Source organism: Peromyscus leucopus, chromosome 1 (assembly GCF_004664715.2).
Source record: "Peromyscus leucopus breed LL Stock chromosome 1, UCI_PerLeu_2.1, whole genome shotgun sequence".
Lineage (NCBI taxonomy): Eukaryota > Metazoa > Chordata > Mammalia > Rodentia > Cricetidae > Peromyscus > Peromyscus leucopus.
The window spans coordinates 98,621,025-98,641,624 of record NC_051063.1 but is presented as its reverse complement, the minus strand read 5'-3'; the positions used below and the strand labels follow the sequence as shown (position 1 = coordinate 98,641,624).

The 20,600-nt window shown below is 39.3% G+C and overlaps 1 protein-coding gene across 1 annotated transcript; it reads right to left on the bottom strand.

The window, feature by feature from the left end:
* Window positions 1-231: 231 nt before the first annotated feature.
* On the bottom strand, window positions 232-17,083 carry LOC114710246 (interferon-induced very large GTPase 1-like). Its single transcript, XM_028894345.2, has 2 exons — window positions 16,957-17,083; window positions 232-7,976 (listed from the first exon to the last, which is right to left on the bottom strand). The coding sequence occupies exon 2, from the start codon at window positions 7,972-7,974 to the stop codon at window positions 670-672; it is 7,305 nt and encodes a 2,434-aa protein (XP_028750178.1). The 5' UTR covers window positions 7,975-7,976; window positions 16,957-17,083; the 3' UTR covers window positions 232-669.
* Between the last annotated feature and the right edge of the window lie 3,517 nt (window positions 17,084-20,600).

The window sequence follows — 20,600 nt, the reverse complement described above, 5'->3', positions numbered from 1 at the left end:
CCAGTTAGGAAAGGTTTTCCCACCTCCATTAATCTAATCTTTATCATCTCTCCCAGGCATAGACTAATGTAATCTAAAATTACCTTTCACTGATAATCTGGAGTTAGGTCTCTTAGGTGATTCCAGATAATGTCAAACTGACAATCATTGTTGAACATTAGCCTTGATTACCTGATCACCATAATGTAATTCCATGAATGATTCCTTCTCAGACCTACATGCAACACCAGGTTTTTAATATTTCATAGTCTTTATTTTATGGAAAATCTTGTTTATATACTATATTTTGATATTGTTTCTCCACCTTCCCCAACTCTTTGCATGTTCTCCCCATCTGTCTAACCACACAATTTTTATTTTTCTCTCTTTCAAATAAGCACACACATAAACAATAAAAATAAGAAATACATGAGAACCACAACACTCCCAACTCCAAGAATAAAAATCAAAGTAAACAAGCAAAAAATTAACATATTTAGTACATTATGTATAAAGTAGAAGATATCAAGTCCCAGAGAAATGAAGTCATTTTAGTCAAAAATCTTCAAATCTTGAAATAATAACTGATTTATTTTTTAGTAATTTATAAGGTAGAAGCATGAATATGTATTAGAAATTGATATTAGACTCCCTTAGATAATGTGAAATTAATATGTCAGTACCAGTATTCTATTTGTGGCAAATATTATTTTTCAAGTCATCAAGTACTTCTTGCTTTGTGATTTTGGTCCATGAATCTGGAATTGTTCCTATATTTGTAAATTCTTTTCCATATTTCTCTTCTAGCTCTGATCTGAAGTGACAGACAAACCATTTCCAATATGGCTGGGTAGATGAGTCTGGGGTGATGCTCCACGTGGCAAAGTTACCTCCTGCTTCTCGATATTTCTTGTATGGGAATTTCTGGAGGTCATTTAAAATAAATGAACGATCACTTGCTACTGAACTAGTACAGCAGTCAATAACAAAGTGGTCTGTTTTATATCTATGCCATCCATTGACAGCCTGAGGACGGTGGAACGGGACACTATGGTCTCCTTCATGTTGGGAAATGGTGTTGGTACAAATTGCTTTACAAAAAGGACACTGTTTCCAGCAGCCACAGAGATGTTCAGAGAGAAGTTTCTCAATGTCAGGAACAATTTCAGCTATGTTCTTATGTGAACAGTTCTCTTTTACTTTTCTTATTGCAGTATCCAAAGCTGTACTCATAGCTTCTTTGAGAAACTCAGTATCCTTTATCTCCTGGTGCTCAATGCTTATCAGGTCTCTTCTTGGAAAGATCAAGTTGCTCCCTAGGTGATCACAGAACAAATCCAACCAGGCAGAAGCAGTACTGCCTTTATCTTTAGCAACAGCTGTGGACTTATGAATGGCTGTGAAGATGGCATTCTTGATGTCACCTAAACTTATTTTTAAAAAGGTCATTACTTTTTCACTTCCTTTTTCAAAACAATATCTTCTAATGTGGTCACTAATGTAATCCCTGAAAAAGGATTCTGGATGATGAATGTATTGCCAATACTTATCAAAATTTTCTTCTTCAGCTAGAGAGTAGAGAATATGCTTCTCCAGGTTAGCCCTGTTTCCATTGAATGCAGGGCAGGTAGCTCTCATATCCCCAGCTATTTTAGGACCCATTTTATCCCATATGGTGTCAGAGATAGCAGGAGTGAGCTTTAGCCACAGGAAGTCAACAAAGGATGTGATGGAGGTGGCACCTTGGCAGGAGATCTTAAAACTCGTGAAGAAATCATCTTTCTTTTTCTCAAGGTAGTTCACAGGATCATTTGCACTCTTGAATGCCTTGTGCATTTCCTTGAAACTCTTAGATGCTCTTTGGAATAAGCATAAGGAAAAGTCAATGGTGTAGTCTCTGGTAAATGTATAGTCTTCCTCAAGGGGTACAGATTTCAGTTCATTTTCTATTATCCTCAGGATCTCATGAAAATCATTCTGACTGTAATCACGCTTTTGAATCCAAATGTTCTTTAATGTTTCATTGACTCTTAAATTAATGTTAATAGTAGTCTTCTTAATGGACTCTTTATGGCAGGTTTCTAAACTCTTTGGAAATATAATACATTTTTTTTTCATTTGGACATGTTTAGAATAATTGATTTCAAACATCTCTCCAGACTTTACTTTTAGTCTTTCAACAATGCTTTTCTCTTTCTTGAAATACTCCAGAAGAATATTTTCAGAATCCAAATCAATATTAGGCTCTTTGACAGGAGGTGCAGTCACAGACACATTGTCAATCCAATTTGTCCAAAGTTGATCAAATTTCTCATGCAACTCTTTATCACTTAATTCTTTACCCTTCACACTTAAAGCCAACTTTCGGCTCCTCTCTAATAATTCCTTTTCATATTGTGACTTTTGGTTATCTAGTCTTTCTTGGCTTTGTTTAAGACTTATGAGTTCATTGCCTTTCCATCTGATGTCTGAAATAAGAACATCTTTAAGCATTAGTAGCTTTTGTTCAAAATTTGCTTTCCATTGAACCAATGTCTCACTATCTGGGTCTTCTTCAAAATATTTGTTAAAGTCTTGTTGGATGGTTTCACATTTGTTGTTAACTGGAGCTTCCAGTTCATTGGTTGTGAGTGTCAAGATTTTCCCATTCTGAATCAGATTGTTCAGCTGATTCTGTAAATCCAGCACGTAACTCCTCAGCTCCCAGGTCCACTTGTTATACATGGTTTCCAATTTATTCATGGCTATGACTTCTTTGGTGTTTCTGAAACTGAAAATGAAGTTCTCACTGACAAGGGCTTTCCACAAATCTTGTACTCGGAATTTTACGTCTGAGATCTTCATGATCTTTCCCCTGGATTCCTCCTGGGCAATCCTAAAAATTCCAGTCTTCAACTCCTGGACATTGTGGCTATATTGAGGATTAGGGGGAGCCATTGGGGGATTGCCATCCCAGAGGTGAGCAAAGTAGTAGACATGACTACTAGCATCAAATTTAATTACATCACTGAAGCGAGTTATGTTGGAGCACTCCTCCTGTTCAGCAGCTAATGCTGTCATTTCATCCAGTCTCTGCTCCAGTCTCCTTCGTCCTTCCATAGTTTGGTCTTTTGCTGTAACTTCTCCTACATTCTGATGAACAAAGAGGCAACTGGGAGAGATTTTTACTTGTTTCATTCTCAGAAAGGCCTGGACGACTATTTGAAGGATGTCCTGCATCTCTGATGGATTTTCCCCAAAAATATTGATCAGAGTCAAGTTTCCAAGACCAATGACAAATGTTGCCAACTCGTTGTCCCGATTCTGGGATTTGTTGTTGATCTCTGGAGCTCGAAGGCCTTCTGTGTCTACTGCTAGCATATAATCAAAGCCAAGTTCTTTTGTGAATTTCTCATCTACCTTCAGAAGCTGCATATAGGCCCCCCTGGTGCACCGACCAACACTGACTGAGAACTGTAGCCCAAACAGGGCATTCAGCAGCGTGGACTTCCCTGAGCTCTGTAATCCCAGGATAGAGAGAACAAACAGCCTTTTGTCTCCAAGTTTTTCTGAGATCTTGTCAAAAATTGCTGCCACCCATTTTAGGGGTACATAAGAAGCATCCCCATCCATGAGCTCAATGGGAACACCAGCTACCATCAGGTCTGCAGCAATCTCAGGGAAAGAGAGAAAACTTTTATCTATAGAGGAAGAAGTTTCTTCCAGAGCTTCGTAGATCTGGCCAACTTCTCGGAGAAGGTGCTCAATTCCAAAAGTACAGTCATGAATCTCTGTGGAGATGGCTTCTATCTGATTCTGCAGGACTGTCAAGGAGTTGCTTTTATATTTCTTATGTTTTTCTGTTTGTACCATTGACCACAAAGACCTTTGTTTCTGCTGTAATTTTTCCAAATGTCCTTTGGTTAAGTTGTGTAAAAAAAAACTCAACCAGTGCAAGACGTAATGTTTAGATGGAGCTTCTTTGTGTTCTTGAAGGATTTTAAGGAAAGAACGCATTACATCATTGAGAGGAAGCGCTTTTTCTAATTGTTGATATCGTATTTTTTGTTTCTGAGTATCTATGTCACTTTTATGTTGTTCAATGCTCCGATTTCCCTTTTCTCTCAGATGATAGAGTTCTTTATCTTTCTTACACCAAGTATGCCAGAGTTGTCCCTGAAGAGGTAGTAAGTTTCCCTTTATCTTTGATAATGTCTGTTTTGCTAGTAGGGCCATTATAATCTCAGCCTTTTCTTTAGCTTCCTTGCAGTCTTTCTGGTCTTCATCAATCAGGAATCCTTGTCTTCGAGCCATCTGTGAACAGTCTTCTAAACTGAGTGAAGCATCAGAGAGTTCTAGCAAATGTTTGATGGCATTTGTGAGTTCCTCAGTTAATTCTGCCTCATTTCTATTCCTGATGCCAATTCTTACTCTTCTACCAGAATTATTGCCCAACACATTTTTTTTATCATCTAACAAGCAGATCAGAGGTGTTGATGACTGACACAAGTGTCTGACAAGATTTTGGTTTTCTTTATTGTCATCAGAAGCTGACATGAGGATCACCATGAGAGAAGAGACATCCTGCAGGAAGCTGAGTTGTTGTCTATGTTCCTTGGCATCTCCATGAAGATTGGTAAAAGTAACACACTTGTCAAATCTGTCCTCACCTTGGCCCCCAGGACAGAACCAGCAGATCTCTACCACTCCCTCCATCAGGAGACAGTGTTTGCTGCTTCCTCTGCAGTGTCTGTGAAAAAACACATCATGTTTCCGTTTACTGAGGAGAGAGTTCATGATCTGAGATTTGGAAGCAGAGAGGCCATTTCCAACTCTAATGAAGGACACAATTGGGGTAGAGACACAGCACATCTGCTGATTCCTGTGACTGTAGCTCTTGTCCTGTGGTGATTTACTTGACTCTTGCCAACTTCTCCTAATTTGTCTGAGAGACCAGAGAGAGAATTCCATCTGAGAAGTGTTGGGATTTGGCACCACAAGGGGGAGTGCAAATTGACAAATGGAAAGTTTGGACAAAATATACTGCCTGGCAAGATCATCTGCACAGTGAAAAATGGCCATCTGAATGTCCATTGGGTGAATGTGGGGCTGGGACATTTTGGCAGATGACTTCACAACATCTTCACTCTCTTCAAATAACTCTTCATATGGATCAAAAACATCATTATCCATATTACAGGAACTTCTAGAGACCTGGTATTCTGTTTTTCCATCATCTTTGAATATCAGTTGTCTCAACCTGCAATCCAGCATCAGTAGCTTTTGCAGGAAATAGAAAGGAAGTTCCTGTTCAGAGCTTGGCTGGAACTTGTGTACAGAGTTCTTGTAGATCTGGTGGAAGTTAGCTCTGCTCATCTTTTTTGGATAGTGATGATCTAGGCCTAGACGTTGGAGTAAGTGTATGAAAGATTCTTTGTCCATCACTCCCTTTTTATTGTTTTCAATACTTAGTTGTTTATAAGACCCTTTAATTTCATTACGGAGATTTTGCAATTTTTTTTTCACTCTGTCCATCTGCAAAGAAGCAGTGGTGGCTTCACAGTCCCCATGAATGAGTAATCTCAAATCATTTTCGAGTTTTTCCCAGTCATGATGTGCTCCATGTTTCATGAGGATGTTTGCAACTTCTTCAGACAACAATTGTCCTACATGTTGTCTTACTAATGCCAAACGTTGTCTTTTCTCACCTGTAGAAACATCTGTGGTTCCAATAGTGGCTCTCAGAGCTCGGAGGACCAGGAATGCCTGGGCTTTGTAACTACAAATATTTTTAAGTTCTTGGTATTTATGTTGGACAGTTTGTATTTCCTTCATGAAGAAGTTTATCTCAGTGCAACCCAGGAGAGGCTGAAAAACATTGCTTTCCAGCTGATAGCCTGTACCAGCTGCAATGGAGAGTAGTAGCAGCTGCATGTCTGGCTGCTCTGCTTCTTTGAGGAAATTCAAGAAGGAGCTCAGAGCTGTGGTGATGTTACATGTAGCCTTTCTTTGAGCTGCTTCCACTGTTTGCCAGGATTTATTTTTCATATTTACTCCTACTAGAGTTTTTTTAATTTCCTTTAAGGCCTTAAGGAATTCAGAAAACGAGGTGATTTTGACTTTTTCTTCCTCTGACTCTGACTGGTAGACTGACTCCATGGTAGATGATGCCCATGGAAAGTTCGTCACTTTGTACACACGAGGTTCTACAAGTCTACACAGCTGAGCATTAATAAACTGAGTTACATAAGTGGCTGCTTCTTTGAGAAAGTTGATTGTGCTAAGTAGAAAATTCTGCAGTTGCCAATCTGTGGAAAACATATAAGCCCAAATGTCATAACTTTTAATTTTTTGACTCAATGCTGTCATGAAATCTATTAGTCTCTTAAGTTTTCCCTCATAATCAGAAACCTCTTGGAAATTCATATTTGTTTGAAAAAGTGTAATTTCTTGCCCAATATTGTAGAGATATTCTTCATCCTGGATTTGAGCAGCAAGGCCAGCCAGTGCAATGTAGCTGTCTTTCAGGCATTTAGCCACTTGAAAGGCCTCCTTAAAATCATTTCTGTGGCTGCTGAGGATGATGTCCCAAATAGGAACCAACTGAAGTCCCTGGTCAATGACAGACCAGGTTTTGTTGCTGGCAAGAAGGCCAGTTGTCCACTGGACAATTCCATTTGCTTCTGCTGGTCCACCTATCTGGGCCACAGACAACTGGACTTTGATTTGGAGCTGTTGATTAGTTGCATTCTTGCAGGATCTTACATAATGTGAGTGTGATGCTGTTGTCCTTTCAACAACTTCAATCCCAAAGCCACTAGAACTCCCTCTTATGTAACTATCCAAAGCTGCTGCTGTCTGCTGTTTCACATGATCCAGCTGGTCACTTTTGAAACCCTCTGAAATGGCCTTCCAGCAGTAGATTCCCCCAAGGTGCAGAGGACCTTGATTAGCATGAGAGCCAAATCTGTTGAAGAATTTTTCAGTCCTGTTCCTCACTACAAGGGATTTGCCTGGTCCATCAGTATGTTCCAGCTGTTCTTCAATGATTTTCAGTTCCTTGAGAGCAGCAGTGGAGAGCTGAAGCTGATCAGCTCGAAAGTGGCAGGAGGCTAGAGGCACATAGCTGAACTTGGCTGAACAGAAATAAGAATGTTCTGAATTTGTTTGGTGGGTATCTTTAGATTCTGAGTGGTTGCTTTGATCTCTACCACCTTCTAGACTAAATCCCAAGTGTCCATCCTTGGCTGATATCATTGCTCCAAATCCCAGCTTCTCCACAGTTTTGGTGAACATGGATTCTGCTTGAGATGATGTGAATTCTTTTGCTTCCATCCTTTTTCCTTGCTCAGGTCCAAAGAGGAAGAATTCCTTGGGAACTCTCAGTAGTTCTTCTCTTCTTGCTACCAGGTCCTTCTGGTGGCAGGTCTTAAAAATTCCTTGCAGTGCCAGTCCTCCAGATGCCCATCTTACCAGGTCTCTATCAGAAAGGTTTCCCCTGTTGATCAGTTTCTGCTCCAAATCCTTTAGTTGTCTCTCCATTGTTTCGGTGACATCTTTCAGGGGTACCTCAGGCCCTGGCCAGCACTCTTCTGGGATCTCCATTGCTTGTCTCAGCTCTGCTTCTTTCCTCCTCACTGCCTCTTCCTGTCTGTTCTTCCCTTCTGACTGCCAGGCCCTCAGTTCCTGCAGTGCCTGTCCTGCCTGCCTCTGCCTGTTCTTTATCATCTCCCCTGGAGTCTCCTGGAACTCTGCAACACTATTTGGCCATGAAAGCTCAAGCAGTTTCTTCAGAGCCTTTTTCTCCCATGAGTGTTGTGTCTGGGACTTCAGCTTCTGGAGGTCTCTTTCTTCTAAGTATTGTAAGGCCTGGGTACAGGTCACACCCAGGTCTTGCTGAAGTTTAGGCAGCCAGTAGTCAACAGACAACCCCACTTCTGTCAGCATCTCCTGGAGATCTTGCTGTCTTCTCCCTCTGGGCTGAGATTTATCAGGAAAATTCTCTTCTGTGTTCATGGCTGTGTGAAGAACAGGCACTTTGTTAGTCTATGTCCTATCTTTTGATAGTGTTAGTTTCTTGGCTAATATAATGAGTGTCCCAAGTCTATAAGTCTGCAGGAACTTCTCATTTTTGCCTTTAACTGTGAAGTTTGTATTTTCATTAGTATCTCTGTCACATTTTCAACATTTGTACTAAATATGGCTCATGTATCTAATTGTCATTGTGAGATGCAGTGTAATAGACTGTATTATAGCACTTCCTCCTCCATAAACTCTAGGGTATGACAAGAATCAAATCAATGATTCAAATGCAAAAATATGTTAGTTGATTTTCATTTCTAAAACTAGACTTTTTCCTCAGTTCTTTAGCTTTTCTGTATTAGTTTCTGTGAAACTTATATCTACTTGTTCCATTCCTAATTTTTGTCAGTTCATCTTAAATCATTCAATATTGATTTTGTCTCCCATGCTTCTAAAAGCACCTCTACCTTAGTTAATGCTTGTTTATTTGTGATTCTCATTTTGCTCTTTGATATATTATCTTTCTACTAATTGTACAGCTTCCATTGCACGGGTGCCAGACATATTTGTATAGATATATTCTATCCACTATTTTATCCAATTCATTTTTTCAGTGTACACACACACACACACACACACACACACACACACACACACACACACACACACACCCTCAGGCCATTTAACCATAAGACAAATGAGGTTGTACATGCTTCAATTGCACATGTTACTTATGCTTCTAATTTTCTATAATTTCTGTCCTATTCAGAGGCACCTTCATATTTATCTGTGTTCTACTTAATGTAAATTTAGTACCCCATGGCTTAAAAATGACTTCTCTAATCTCCCTTTAATATTGTTTTCTTTTCAGCACTGTGAGGTCTTTCTTACATTTTGCCTTCATATGCATTTATTGGCTATAACAGGCATTATATCTGTTGTTTCTTCCTTCTCTACTCTTTAAGATTCATTTTGAAATCAATTATAATTCATTATTATTAGGGTGTCTATGTCATACCTTGTAAAACTGCTTTACCCATATATTGCCCCTATAAGTACTGCCAGTGTTGAGGCATTTGGAAATATTAAGGAGAGAAAGACCAGACAGAGAGTCTTCTACCAGTGTTTCCCAGTTCTCATGTCCATGAGAAAATAACTCAGACATGGAACAAACACTGAGTACCAAGCAAAGGAGGATTTGTTCTCAAAGTTACATAGTGGAGAGTGACTGGAAGTTTCTTAAGTAGGAGTTAAATTGTACAGGCTTTTCATTGTGTGCTTCTTATCAACTACAGAGGATAGTGAATTAGGTTACTACATATTTGATTATATGTTATTTTGCGTAGGGTGATATAACAAAACCATTCAATTTATTTGTCATATCAAAATGTAGATAAGAATGTTAGACATGTTTTTGGTTTAGTTTCCTTATAAGACCCATGTGATTATTAATCTCATGCCTAGTGATTGTATTCTTTAAGTTCTAATTTTCTCTCTTACTCCTCTCTGCTCACCAATAACCTTATCTCAAAAGTTGAGATTAACATCATTATCAAATGATGAGTTCAACTGCTTTTTGCCTTTTTGTCCTTCTGCCTGTGTGTAATGAAGACACAAGAAGGCTCATTCTAGGTGCCTGTGCACTGATCTTACATTTCCTAGTATCCAGAACTATAAGCCCTAAATTCTGTTTATTGTAAATTTTTATTCTCGGCTAGTCTGTTATAGAACTGAGTGAAGAAGACAGAAACTGATGAGCGGAGCATAAGTGTTATGCTAAACACCTGGGGAGCTGAAGTGTTATGATAAACACCTGATGAGGTGGAAGCAGCATGACAAATAAGTATTGGAGAGAATTTGGAAGAACAGAGGGGATCAAGCCTACATTACAACAATTAGAGTGCTGTGGGCAGTTTTGGTGAGGACCCTGACTAAGAGAAGAACTATCTATAACTTTTGGAAGATGAATTGACTTGTCATGGTTCACATATTCGTAGATATATATGTGCTGTATGCAGCCTTGTGAAATCTCAGGTTGAAATGAAGAATGAGGGTTTGGAAGCCAGAAGTAAGGTCAATCTTATGATGCGGCATTAGTGTCACTCAATTGACAATATAGAAGAACAGGACAAAGATCATACAAAAAGGATTATATATAGTCAGCAATGAGCTCAGCATTGGAGCACATGCTTAACATGGAAGAGGGTCCAGGTTAAATTCCCATAAAAAACAAAAAATGAAAAAAAATATGAGATTATCTGAATTTACCTATATGGTTTCTATTTATCAATGATGAGTAAACTTTCAAAAACAGAAACACTTGGCTTAATTTACATCAGTGAATTATGTGAAGTATGTAAGAAATTATGATACCAAATTTAAAATAATTTTTTCTAAAAATAAAAACATATCATAACTCCTAATTGATTTTCTCAGGCCATCATTACCTGACTTCCAAATCCTGACTGGGACATTAAATAAACAAATATCTCTTTTCTCTTGGAAGCAATTATTATATGAAATTCAACAGTAAATAATAGAATTTTCACCATGGCCAACTGGGATTTATCTAGATGTGGCAAATTGGCTTAACAGGTAAAAACAATGAACACACATCATATCAGTACACTAAAGAAGAAAAATCACATGATTATATCCATCAGACAAAAAGGCATTATTTTAATCAGTTACAACACTCACTCATGATTTTAAAATCTCAGCATACAGGAAAAGAGGGAAAATGTTTCAATTTCGTAAAAAGCATATGCAAAAAAAACAGAGCTCATATTATATTTAATATTGAGAAACCAGCTGCTTTTGTGTTAAGATCAGGAACAAAGCAAGGATCCAACTTCTCATCACTCTTATTCAATAGCCAACCTAGAGTACTAGATAATAAACAAGGTAAGAAAAGCAAATACAATGTGTATACAGGAAAGTAATAACTAAAAAATAAACTACCTTTATTCACAGATAATATGACTTAATATGTAGGAAATCCTGAATAGTGAACAATAAAACCTACCTTTAACTAACCTGAATCTAAAATAATCTCCTATTATAAGGTTAAAATTTTAAAAAAAAATTGTTCTTTGTATATCAACAAAGAATAAGTTAGTGGTATTTCAAATTAAAAACACATTACTATTTACATGAATACCAACAAAAACACTTAAATGTAAACATAACAAAATATGTGCAGTCTAATTTAAAGAAGACTAAAATTCTGATAGATCAAAGAGTATGTAAATTAATGAAACCATACTCCTTAATTTATGCTCTTAAAATTCCAATTGCCCTATGGTTCCCTAGATGAAAAGAATCAACAGAATGTACAAACAACTAAATAATAAAACTAGATTTATTACTTTGTGGTGATATTTTATTTACACTCTAACAAATGAAGCTTGCCTAAAAATCAGAGGGCAGAACCAGCCGCTAGCTAATCATAGCGGCCAGGCAGTGGTGGCACACACATCTTTGCTGTGGATGATTGATGGATAAATAAAACACTGATTGGCCAGTAGCCAGGCAGGAAGTATAGGTGAGACTAGCAGAGAGGAGAATTGAGAGAACAGGGAGGCAGAGAGGAGGAGACGCCAGCCTGCCCTGTAAAGGCAGCAGGTAAAGCCACGGAACACGTGGTGACATATAGGTTAACAGAAATGGGCTGAGTATAAGAGTAAGAGCTAGACAATGGTAGGCCTGAGCTAATGGCCGAGCAGTTTAAATAATATAAGTGTCTGTGTGTTTATTTTGTAAGTGGGCTACAGGACTGCCGGGGCTTGGCACGATCCGAAGAGAAAAACTCTAGCTGCACATCTTTTTTTTATTTTCTTTATTAAGAAATTTTCTACTCACTCTACATACCACCCACAGAAAACAGATCCTCCCTCCTCCCATCTCCCAGCCTTCCCTCCCAAGCCATCCCACACCCCCACATCCCCCAAATCAAGTTCTCCCATGGGGAGTCAGCAGAGCCCAGCACACTGAGCCTAGGCAGATCCAAGCCCCTTCCCACTGTACTAAGGCTGCACAAGGCGCCATGCGACAGGCACCAGATTCCCAAAAGCCTGCACATGCACCAGGGATGGATCCCATCCCCCTGCCTGGGTTTCCCCTAACAGTTCGAGCCAAACAACCAACTTCCATGTCCAGAGGGCCTAGTCCAGTCCCGTGGGGGCTTCACAGCCACTAGTCTACAGTTCATGGGCCTCCAATAGTGTAGCCGGACATCTCTGCACTTCTTCCCTTCATGATCTCAACGTTCCCTGCCTGCAGAATCCCTCCTCTCTCTCATCAATTGGATTCCCAGAGCACAGCCTGGCGCCTGGCCGTGGATCTCTGCATCTGTCTCCATCAGTCACTGGACAAAGGCTCTATGGTGATAGTTAGGGTGTTCGCTACACTGGTCACCAGAGCAGACCAGTCTAGGAACCCTCTGGACCATTGCCAGCAGTCCAAGGTGGTGTCATCCTTGTGGATTCCTGAGAGCCTCCCCAGCACCTTGCCTTTTCCTTTTTCCCATGATTTATCATGGTATCTCCCTCCCTGCCCTCCCACTTTGTCCCTGTTCCAGCTTGACCCTCCCATTTCCCTATGTTCTCATTCCCCATCCTCACCCTCTGCTACCACCATCCCACACCCAGTCTGCTCATGCAGATCTCATTCACTTCTCCTTTGCTGGGTCATCCATGTGTTCCTCCTAGGGTCTTTCCCTGTTAGCTAGCCTCTACTCAGAAGTAAAAAACAATAATATCAAGAAATTTGCAGTCAAATGGATGGAACTAGAAAATATCATCCTGAGTGAGGTAACCCAGACTCAGAAGGACAAACATAGTAAGTACTCACTCATAAGTGTACCAAATGTGAAGGAAGGGATGGCCAGATGGCACACATATCTTTAATCCCAGCACTTGGGAGGAGAAAGCAGGAAGACAAGAAGTTCAAGGCCACCACCCTGGGCTACATGAGATTGAATCTGTCTAAAAGAAAAGCGGAGCCAGGTAGTGGTCATGGCTCACACCTTTAATGCCAGCACTAGGGAGGTGGAGGCAGGAATATAGGAAAAGTGGAGATAGGATCTCAGCCATTCAGTCTGAGGATTTGTAGAGATAGGAGCTTACCCTCTTTTGACCTGAGGATTTGGTTGTAAAAAGAAGTCTCTCTAGTAGCTTGTTCCTTTGTCTCTCTGATCTTCCAGTATGTACCCTGATATCTCTTTTTATTATTAGATCAAATAGGATTCATGCAACATTACATTGGCTCATGTGGTATGAATAGGGTAGCTGGACAATGCTCAACTACATGCTACAGAGGCTGAGAACTATTTCCCAATCCAGGAAGGATGCCTTTGCACTCTCAAACTAACGCTGAAATCCTTGGAGAGTTGCTGGAATTGAGTCCATGTTGAATATCTGAAGAGCTGGACTCTAACGTCAGCAGGTGGCAACAGCTATAGAAGCAATCACTGTTAAAAGTAAGACTTGACACCTGGTAAGTTGCCTTTGTCCCACTTCATTGGAGCAGTCTACCCCAAATGATAATCTCATCCTTATTCAGAGCAGGTGCTTCCTCATTATTCACTGCCTGACATGTCAACCCTATCTGAAAAAGTCTTCATAGCCATACAGATGCATTGCACAAGTTCTAGGTATCTTCTACTTAGTTATGTTGTCTCTTCAGATCAACTATCACACTAGCTCTTTATAGCTTGATCATTATAGATTCACTATAATCTTAACAAAACTCCCACCAAATTACTTTCTGAATAATAAACTAAAATTTATATAAAAGAACAAAAGGTTCAGAACAACCAGTATACAATATTAAAGGAGAAAAATACAATACTGACATCTTAATGCTTAATAAAAAGATACATCAGCCGGGCAGTGGTGGTGCACGCCTTTAATCCCAGCACTCGGGAGGCATAGCCAGGCAGATCTCTGTGAGTTTGAGGCCAGCCTGGTCTACAGAGTGTGATCCAGAACAGGCACCAAAACTACACACAGAAACCCTATCTCGGAAAAAAAAAAGAAAGAAAAGAAAAGATACATCAATCAATGGCACATTGCATTGATGGAGACTTTCAAAAAATCAATGGAAAACAATAGGATCCAAATGTATAAGATGTAAATAGAAATAAGTAACCTTAGACAAAGGAGCAAACACATTGTCACAGAGGAAGATAGTTTTTTTCAGCATATGGCCCTGGAAATGTCCATATCCATATCCATATGTATTTAAAAACTCTTGATGTATACCTACTTCTTTAAGCAATGAACTCAAAGAAGAACATGGGATCAAAAAAGTCACAGATGGGCCAGGCGGTGATGGTGCACACCTTTAATCCCAGCACTTGGGAGGCAGAGCCAGGCGGATCTCTGTGAGTTCGAGGCCAGTCTGGGCTGCCAAGTGAGTTCCAGGAAAGGTGCAAAGCTACCCAGAGAAACCCTGTCTCGAAAAACCAAAAAAAGTCACAGATGACATCTATACATCTACTACTAAATCTAATACATCTATACTCCTTAGGTACTCTTAATATCTATAAACCTAAGAAAGTGGTATTTTAAAGTATTTCATAAATTACTAAAATGGTTTAAGTACAACCTTAGATGATATCTTATCCCCTGAAACAAGATTTTAAAGAACTAATAAACATCTAAAATACTTTATTTAAGGCATAGTTCATTTAGAAAAATACTCCTTAATTCATAAATTAATTTTCATTAACCTATCAACTTAAGGCTACATAAATCTCAATATTCTAAGCATGTTCATAAAAATTAATAAGTTAAATTTTATTTTTAAAATAGTCAAGGATAATAAACCCCCAAAACAATAAAATGCTTTATGTTAATCAAACATATTTGATATGCATATAAATCCTTTGATTAAATTAATTGGCATGGATTTATTTTACAAAAATAATCCCTATGTACAAATAATAAATTTAAATTTTTCATCAAGGTTGTGATACATACAAAAATGATAAATACACAAAAATGTTTATTCTACTTTTCCTTTTTTATAATTGAAATTTTAGAAGAGACAACCCCACATCAGTAACATTGATAATGTAGGTAAGCTTACTTCATACACTTCTTTTAAAAAGTTATTCATTTAATGATGCTATTATATTATATAATATATTACATCTTAACAATAATTGTGTTGTTAACATGTAAAAACTATTTGCTACATTCCTGTGCTCTCCCCTCTTAAAAGAAACTAAGCAAAACAGCTTTCTCTGCAAGTTTCCTTTCTTGGCTAATTTAGGACCATAAAGACAAAAGGATAAAAAGAAAAACAGTTTCCAGGATTGCTAACAGGTTTTGCTTGAGTTTCAAATACAGCTTCCCGTGCATCCACTTGAAATACAGATATCTTGTTAAGAAGCAAGAGTTTTCTAAATTCTGTCTGCTCAAATATATGTAGCACTCTAAGGAATATCAAGTAAAAAGAAAGATATAAAGTGTTATGAATGCAAAGCAATTTTGGGTAATAAGATTATTTTAGATGATAGATGATTTGATTTTTATATTTTATTTTAAGGTAAAAATTAGTTCTAAATTCAAAATAAAAGGAGGCAGAATAAAACTGAAAGTTAGCATGTATCATAAAGTGGTTTATAAAAGTTAAAACTTAAAAATAGTACATTGAGTCAGTGAGAAGGCTCAGTGGATAAAGGCATGTAAGGGCATGAGTTTGACCCACAGAACTCACATGCCAGGAGAAATTGACTTTCACCAAGTTATTCACTGAACTTCCACATGTATGCTGTGGCACACATATCCCCAATACACACACACACTTAAGTAAATATGAAAGTATTATTGATTTATAAATGCTTGCTTAAAGAGAAAGGATTTTTATGTTTTATCAGAATAACTGTATGGTTTCTAATAAAGAAACTAAGTCTGAAAAGAATAAAGAATTGTTTAAAATTAATGTTAATTTTATCTATCTTAATGTTATACAAATAACTTTATTCATTCTCCAATACTGTTGTAATAGACAAGTCTTGGTGTTCAATAATCATAGCTAGAAGCCCAAATCAATGAGGATATAGAGACCAAAAGGTAAATCAATATATTGGCTCTTGCTCCCAGGTCAACAAATTACAATGTAGCAAGACAGGAGGCACCTCTAAGAGTGTCTTATAGCCTCTGTAAATCAGCTGACTTCCTGATCATAGAGGACAAGGAGAGATATCTCCATATTGGGGAAATTATTTTGGCCACTCCACGTAGTTAAAAGGATATTTATTTAATGGCGTAACTCACAAATTAAGTAATAGGTCGCAGGGTCTGGGGAAGGTGTATTGCAGTCCAGTGGTGTTCTCTGGAGGTCTGCTCAGTCAACCTCCACCGTTCAGCATCGCGGCACAGAGAGAGCACACAGAGAGCGCGCTGGCCCATCCAGCTCTCGGGTCTCCCAGCGCCTCCCTTGGCCCCACCTTTTGGCATGACAGTTGCCAGAGTCTCAGTGGGGGTTGGAACATCCAGATCCAAGCTGGAATGGCTACCCACTACATCTCCATGATTGGACTGTAACCAGTGCACGCTACACATGATAAGGACCATCACAGAAAAAAATTTTTCAGTGCTTTCAGGGAAAGCCATGTTTAATGTACCCTGATACATCCCAACAAACGACACAACTTGTAAAGAGAAATTAAAAGAGCCAACAAAAGAAGGCTGAGGGGAGGCAGATTTTTAGCTCCCAGCTTTCTCAGTACAGCACTGTTTAAAGATTCAATTTCTGTTTTGTTGTTAATTCTTGGAAGTGTCATAGACCAAAGTCTGATTTTGCTATGAGCCTTAGGTTTTGGGAACATGGCAATGTTAAATTCCTGTCTGAGGCTTTAGCATGTCACAATCCCTGTGTGTCTCTAATTTTCATCATTACTCATTCTACACTAGTTTCTGTGTCTATTGTACTTATCTGTCTACCCAATGCCCCCTTTTCACTTACTTGTCTCCTGAAAGCCCAGTACCTGTCTTCAGGTTGTCACTCCAGAGAGAAGTGAGAGGAGATCATGCCCCTTGCTCAAGGCTGCCAGGCTGCTGACTATCAGCTGAGGCTCAGATAGGGCTCTATGAGGGCTGGGGCTGAATTCTCCCTAAGGACCAGGCACCTCCCTTTTCCTTCCTGTTCACTGAGGTTTTGTTCCTTTCTGCTTCTGTTTTCACTTTCATCATGAGAATCAGGGTCCCTTGTGTAAATTCTTGTAATAGAAAAACCTAATAATGGTCTGAGGAAGAAATTTAAGGAAAGATTTATTGGAGTTTTAGAGAAAAAAAACAAGGCATCCCAGGTGTCAATCTTAGTAACTACCAAGAGGAAGAGGTGGGTAAGAGGAAGAGAGTCATATTTTCAGAATCAGAGCTTAAGAAAATTAAAAAAAAAAAAAAAAAAAAAGCAGGCAGCCTCAGCAATGATGTTAACAGGCTTGTAGTTACATCCTGTGCCCCAACAAGCCAGGTTCTGCCACCCATCCTTGGTAAGCCAAAAGAGCCAAATTAACAGCAAAAAGCAGGAAAAGGTTTCATTCAATGTGGGCACATAGGGAAGAAGCATAAAGAGATTCAGAGATATTTCAACCTCCCTTATGTTTGCCCCTATGATTGTCTTTGTGGTCTTTAACGGAAGTAAGTTTTCAAAAAATAAAAAATAAAAAAAGAGATACATAATTAAGCAGTCTGGCCAAGGTAGGGCCCTGTGCCCACCACTGTCTCGGCTCTGGTTTCTCCTGTAAGGTTACCTGCAAGGCAAGCCACTGGGCACAATTTAAACTGTTAAGACCTACCCTAGGCAAGGCCAACAGCCTTTGGTTGGCAGCCCACATCAAAAGACATGGGAGAAGGAAAGTTTGGCTTTCCGCTGCCTGCCTTCGTTCTTGCTGGAAGTTTGTCTGTGCTATTACTCTCACTGTACCATTACTTTCCTGATATTAGAACCAGCTTCTTCAATTTTCTAACACAAACTGAACGCCAGCAAGCCTCCAGGCCCCAAGCACCATATTGGGTCTGTTGAGACATTCATTCTTATGGACTGACATACTTACTCAGCCTTTCTGGTCTGAGATAGCCATTATTGGATGAGCCTGACTGTATCATGTAAACCACCCTTTAATATGTATTCATTCTATTGGTTCTGTTCCTCTACAGAATCCTGACTAAATATAAACTTGACAACTTATACATCTTTCTCTGAAAGACAGCCTCCGATTCTGCCTGCAAGTTCTTTGTCAGGAGCACACCATGCCAGAAACAGACAAACACATTTGTATCTTTCCATAGTATCAGAATTTATTAAATAACAGAAATTTATAAGGTTCCCCAGTTTCAGTAACTGCAATTTTCCAGATAACCCCACCTATTTTGGTAATCTGATAGTGGCAAAATACAGGTTATTTTGTCTTAATTTTAACTACTAAATATTAACTCTCATATCACACATCACACAGCACATAATAAATGTTCTTTCATGTATGCAGTTTACATAATGAGGTTATGTTAAAGAGGTTATAGTAGTGTTCAAGAGGTTTGAGAAATGGACTGAGAAATACAAGTAGAGTCTGTATTGATAAGATAAGGAACTCAAAATTAGCCACGGGGAAGTAGACATGGTCCAGAGCCAAGCTTCTGGGTGGAAGTCTAGCTGCAAGGGGATAGGAGCAGGAAATGGTGTGTTCAGGTCCATCAGGTGAGCATGTCTCTGGGCCACACCAACAGCAGGGAGTCAAGCCACCAAGCTCAATACCCAGGGAGAGTCAGAAATTCTCTGCCTGTTGGTCTCTGGTGCACATAGCAGTTGTTAGATGACAGATTGGCTTGGAGCCGCTGCCATTACACTGGGTTTCTGTTCTTTATGGTGAAGGAGGTGTACCTTTTTCTTTGTTTGGCAAGTTTTGGGCCTGTTTTCCGCAATAAGAATTTAATACAAATATGTGCCCATGTTACAGTAAAGAAGGACATCTACTCATCGGTGAAAACATGTCAGTGTTGGCTCATTTAACCACTGGCGATAGTTAATCACCTGGCCAATGGACCCTTCCCTCATCCCAGGAAAAGTGGAGCCCCCTTAAGTCATGCTAGAGATAAGTAGAATAATTCTCCCTTAATGAGACAATGTTCTTTTCCTTTCCAGAATTCCTGCCTCTAGTGCAGTAGCTTACAGAGCCAAGACTATACAGTTTCCTAAGTCTGTCCCTTTTACTGAATTACTCAGAAAAGTGTAAATCTCCCTTTGCTTCTTTCTGTCTTTTTTGCAACCATGCTTTCCCTGACACTTTTAATTTACCACATTTTCTAAAGCTGTCCTTCAAGCCGTATGACTGCTTATCCACCACGTGGCTGACCTCCATGCAGCATAATTATATGGTTCCAAGCTTTTTATCTCTGCTCCATGATTTACAGCTTGCCTGCCCTGAGGTTTCTCTTTTCAATTCAAATAAAATTGTAATTGAGCCTCCTTTTGAGTTCATTTTTAAATTATTCTATTAATGAGACAAAGAATCCCAAGAGGGTACCCCAACTTCACTGTTAATAGCTACAGTTTCAGTTCACCCTGATAAATCTACAGGGTGACGCCCTTCCCACTCTCAGAAACAGTCACTTCTCAGTCTGTGTTCTGTGGGTGGTGCTCGTTGAATGAGAAAAAAAAATGTAGATATGAGGGAGAAAACAGACAGAGGCATCTGGAAGTGTCCAGACTGAACTGGGCCATAGTTAGGGGTGGGAAAGAAAGGAAGAGAAGAGAGAGGGAACAAGGAGAGCATCTGTGAACCTAGAGAACAAGAGGCAGAAAGACTGCGTGTCCAAAATGGCTGAGGTTATTCAGGGAGGGGAAGCTGGGGAAGGAGAACAGAAGCCCAGATCAGGGGTTGGAGAGGTTCAGGATGGGGGCAGGGACTGAGAAGAACTGAGAAAAGCCAGACTCAGCAAGAGTTAGTTGTGATCCTGGGGGTTGCTGTGAGAACCTGGCAGCCATGTCTGCTTTGATATGTTAAACAGGCACCCCAGGTAGTCATTTGTTCTGAGTTTGAAACCTTATACTAGTGATAAGGTATTGTTTACCTGTCCTTCCAGTAGTGCAAGTGCCTTCCATTATCAAAATGGAATCCAAAGTTGCTTGTAAAATGGACTCTTTCAGGACAAGGCACAGCATGAAAAACCCATGCTGTAGTTCATTCATTTGCATATATATGCAAAGATATATACATATGTATGCCTTTTTCTATTTACTGTTCCCATATAATTCCAGTGAACAAGTGAACCTTGAATGAATAAAGGTTCTCTTCCCATGTTGTTTCCCTTTCTGAATGATTTATCCTTTTGCTTTCTGCCAAGTCTTGCTTAGTCCTTCTGTGCTTTAGTAGTTACTTGCTGTGATCCAAGAAGAGTTAGGATCTGTCTTATACACCTGAGATTTCAGAGAGTGAGACAACACTCTCTGGGGACCACAGTATTGTGCACTATGAAGTAGAGAAAGACTTCTTTCCACAGTACAGCTCTGCTGTTGTAAAACAAACAAACAAACCCAACTAAACTAACAACAAAACAAATGCTCTTACCTCAATGTATTATGTGGCTAAACATGAGTGACCATGGCCC

Bases quoted from the DNA above. Each gene is read 5' to 3' on its own strand.
- LOC114710246 (XM_028894345.2), bottom strand. From the start codon at position 7,974: ATGAACACAGAAGAGAATTTTCCTGATAAATCTCAGCCCAGAGGGAGA.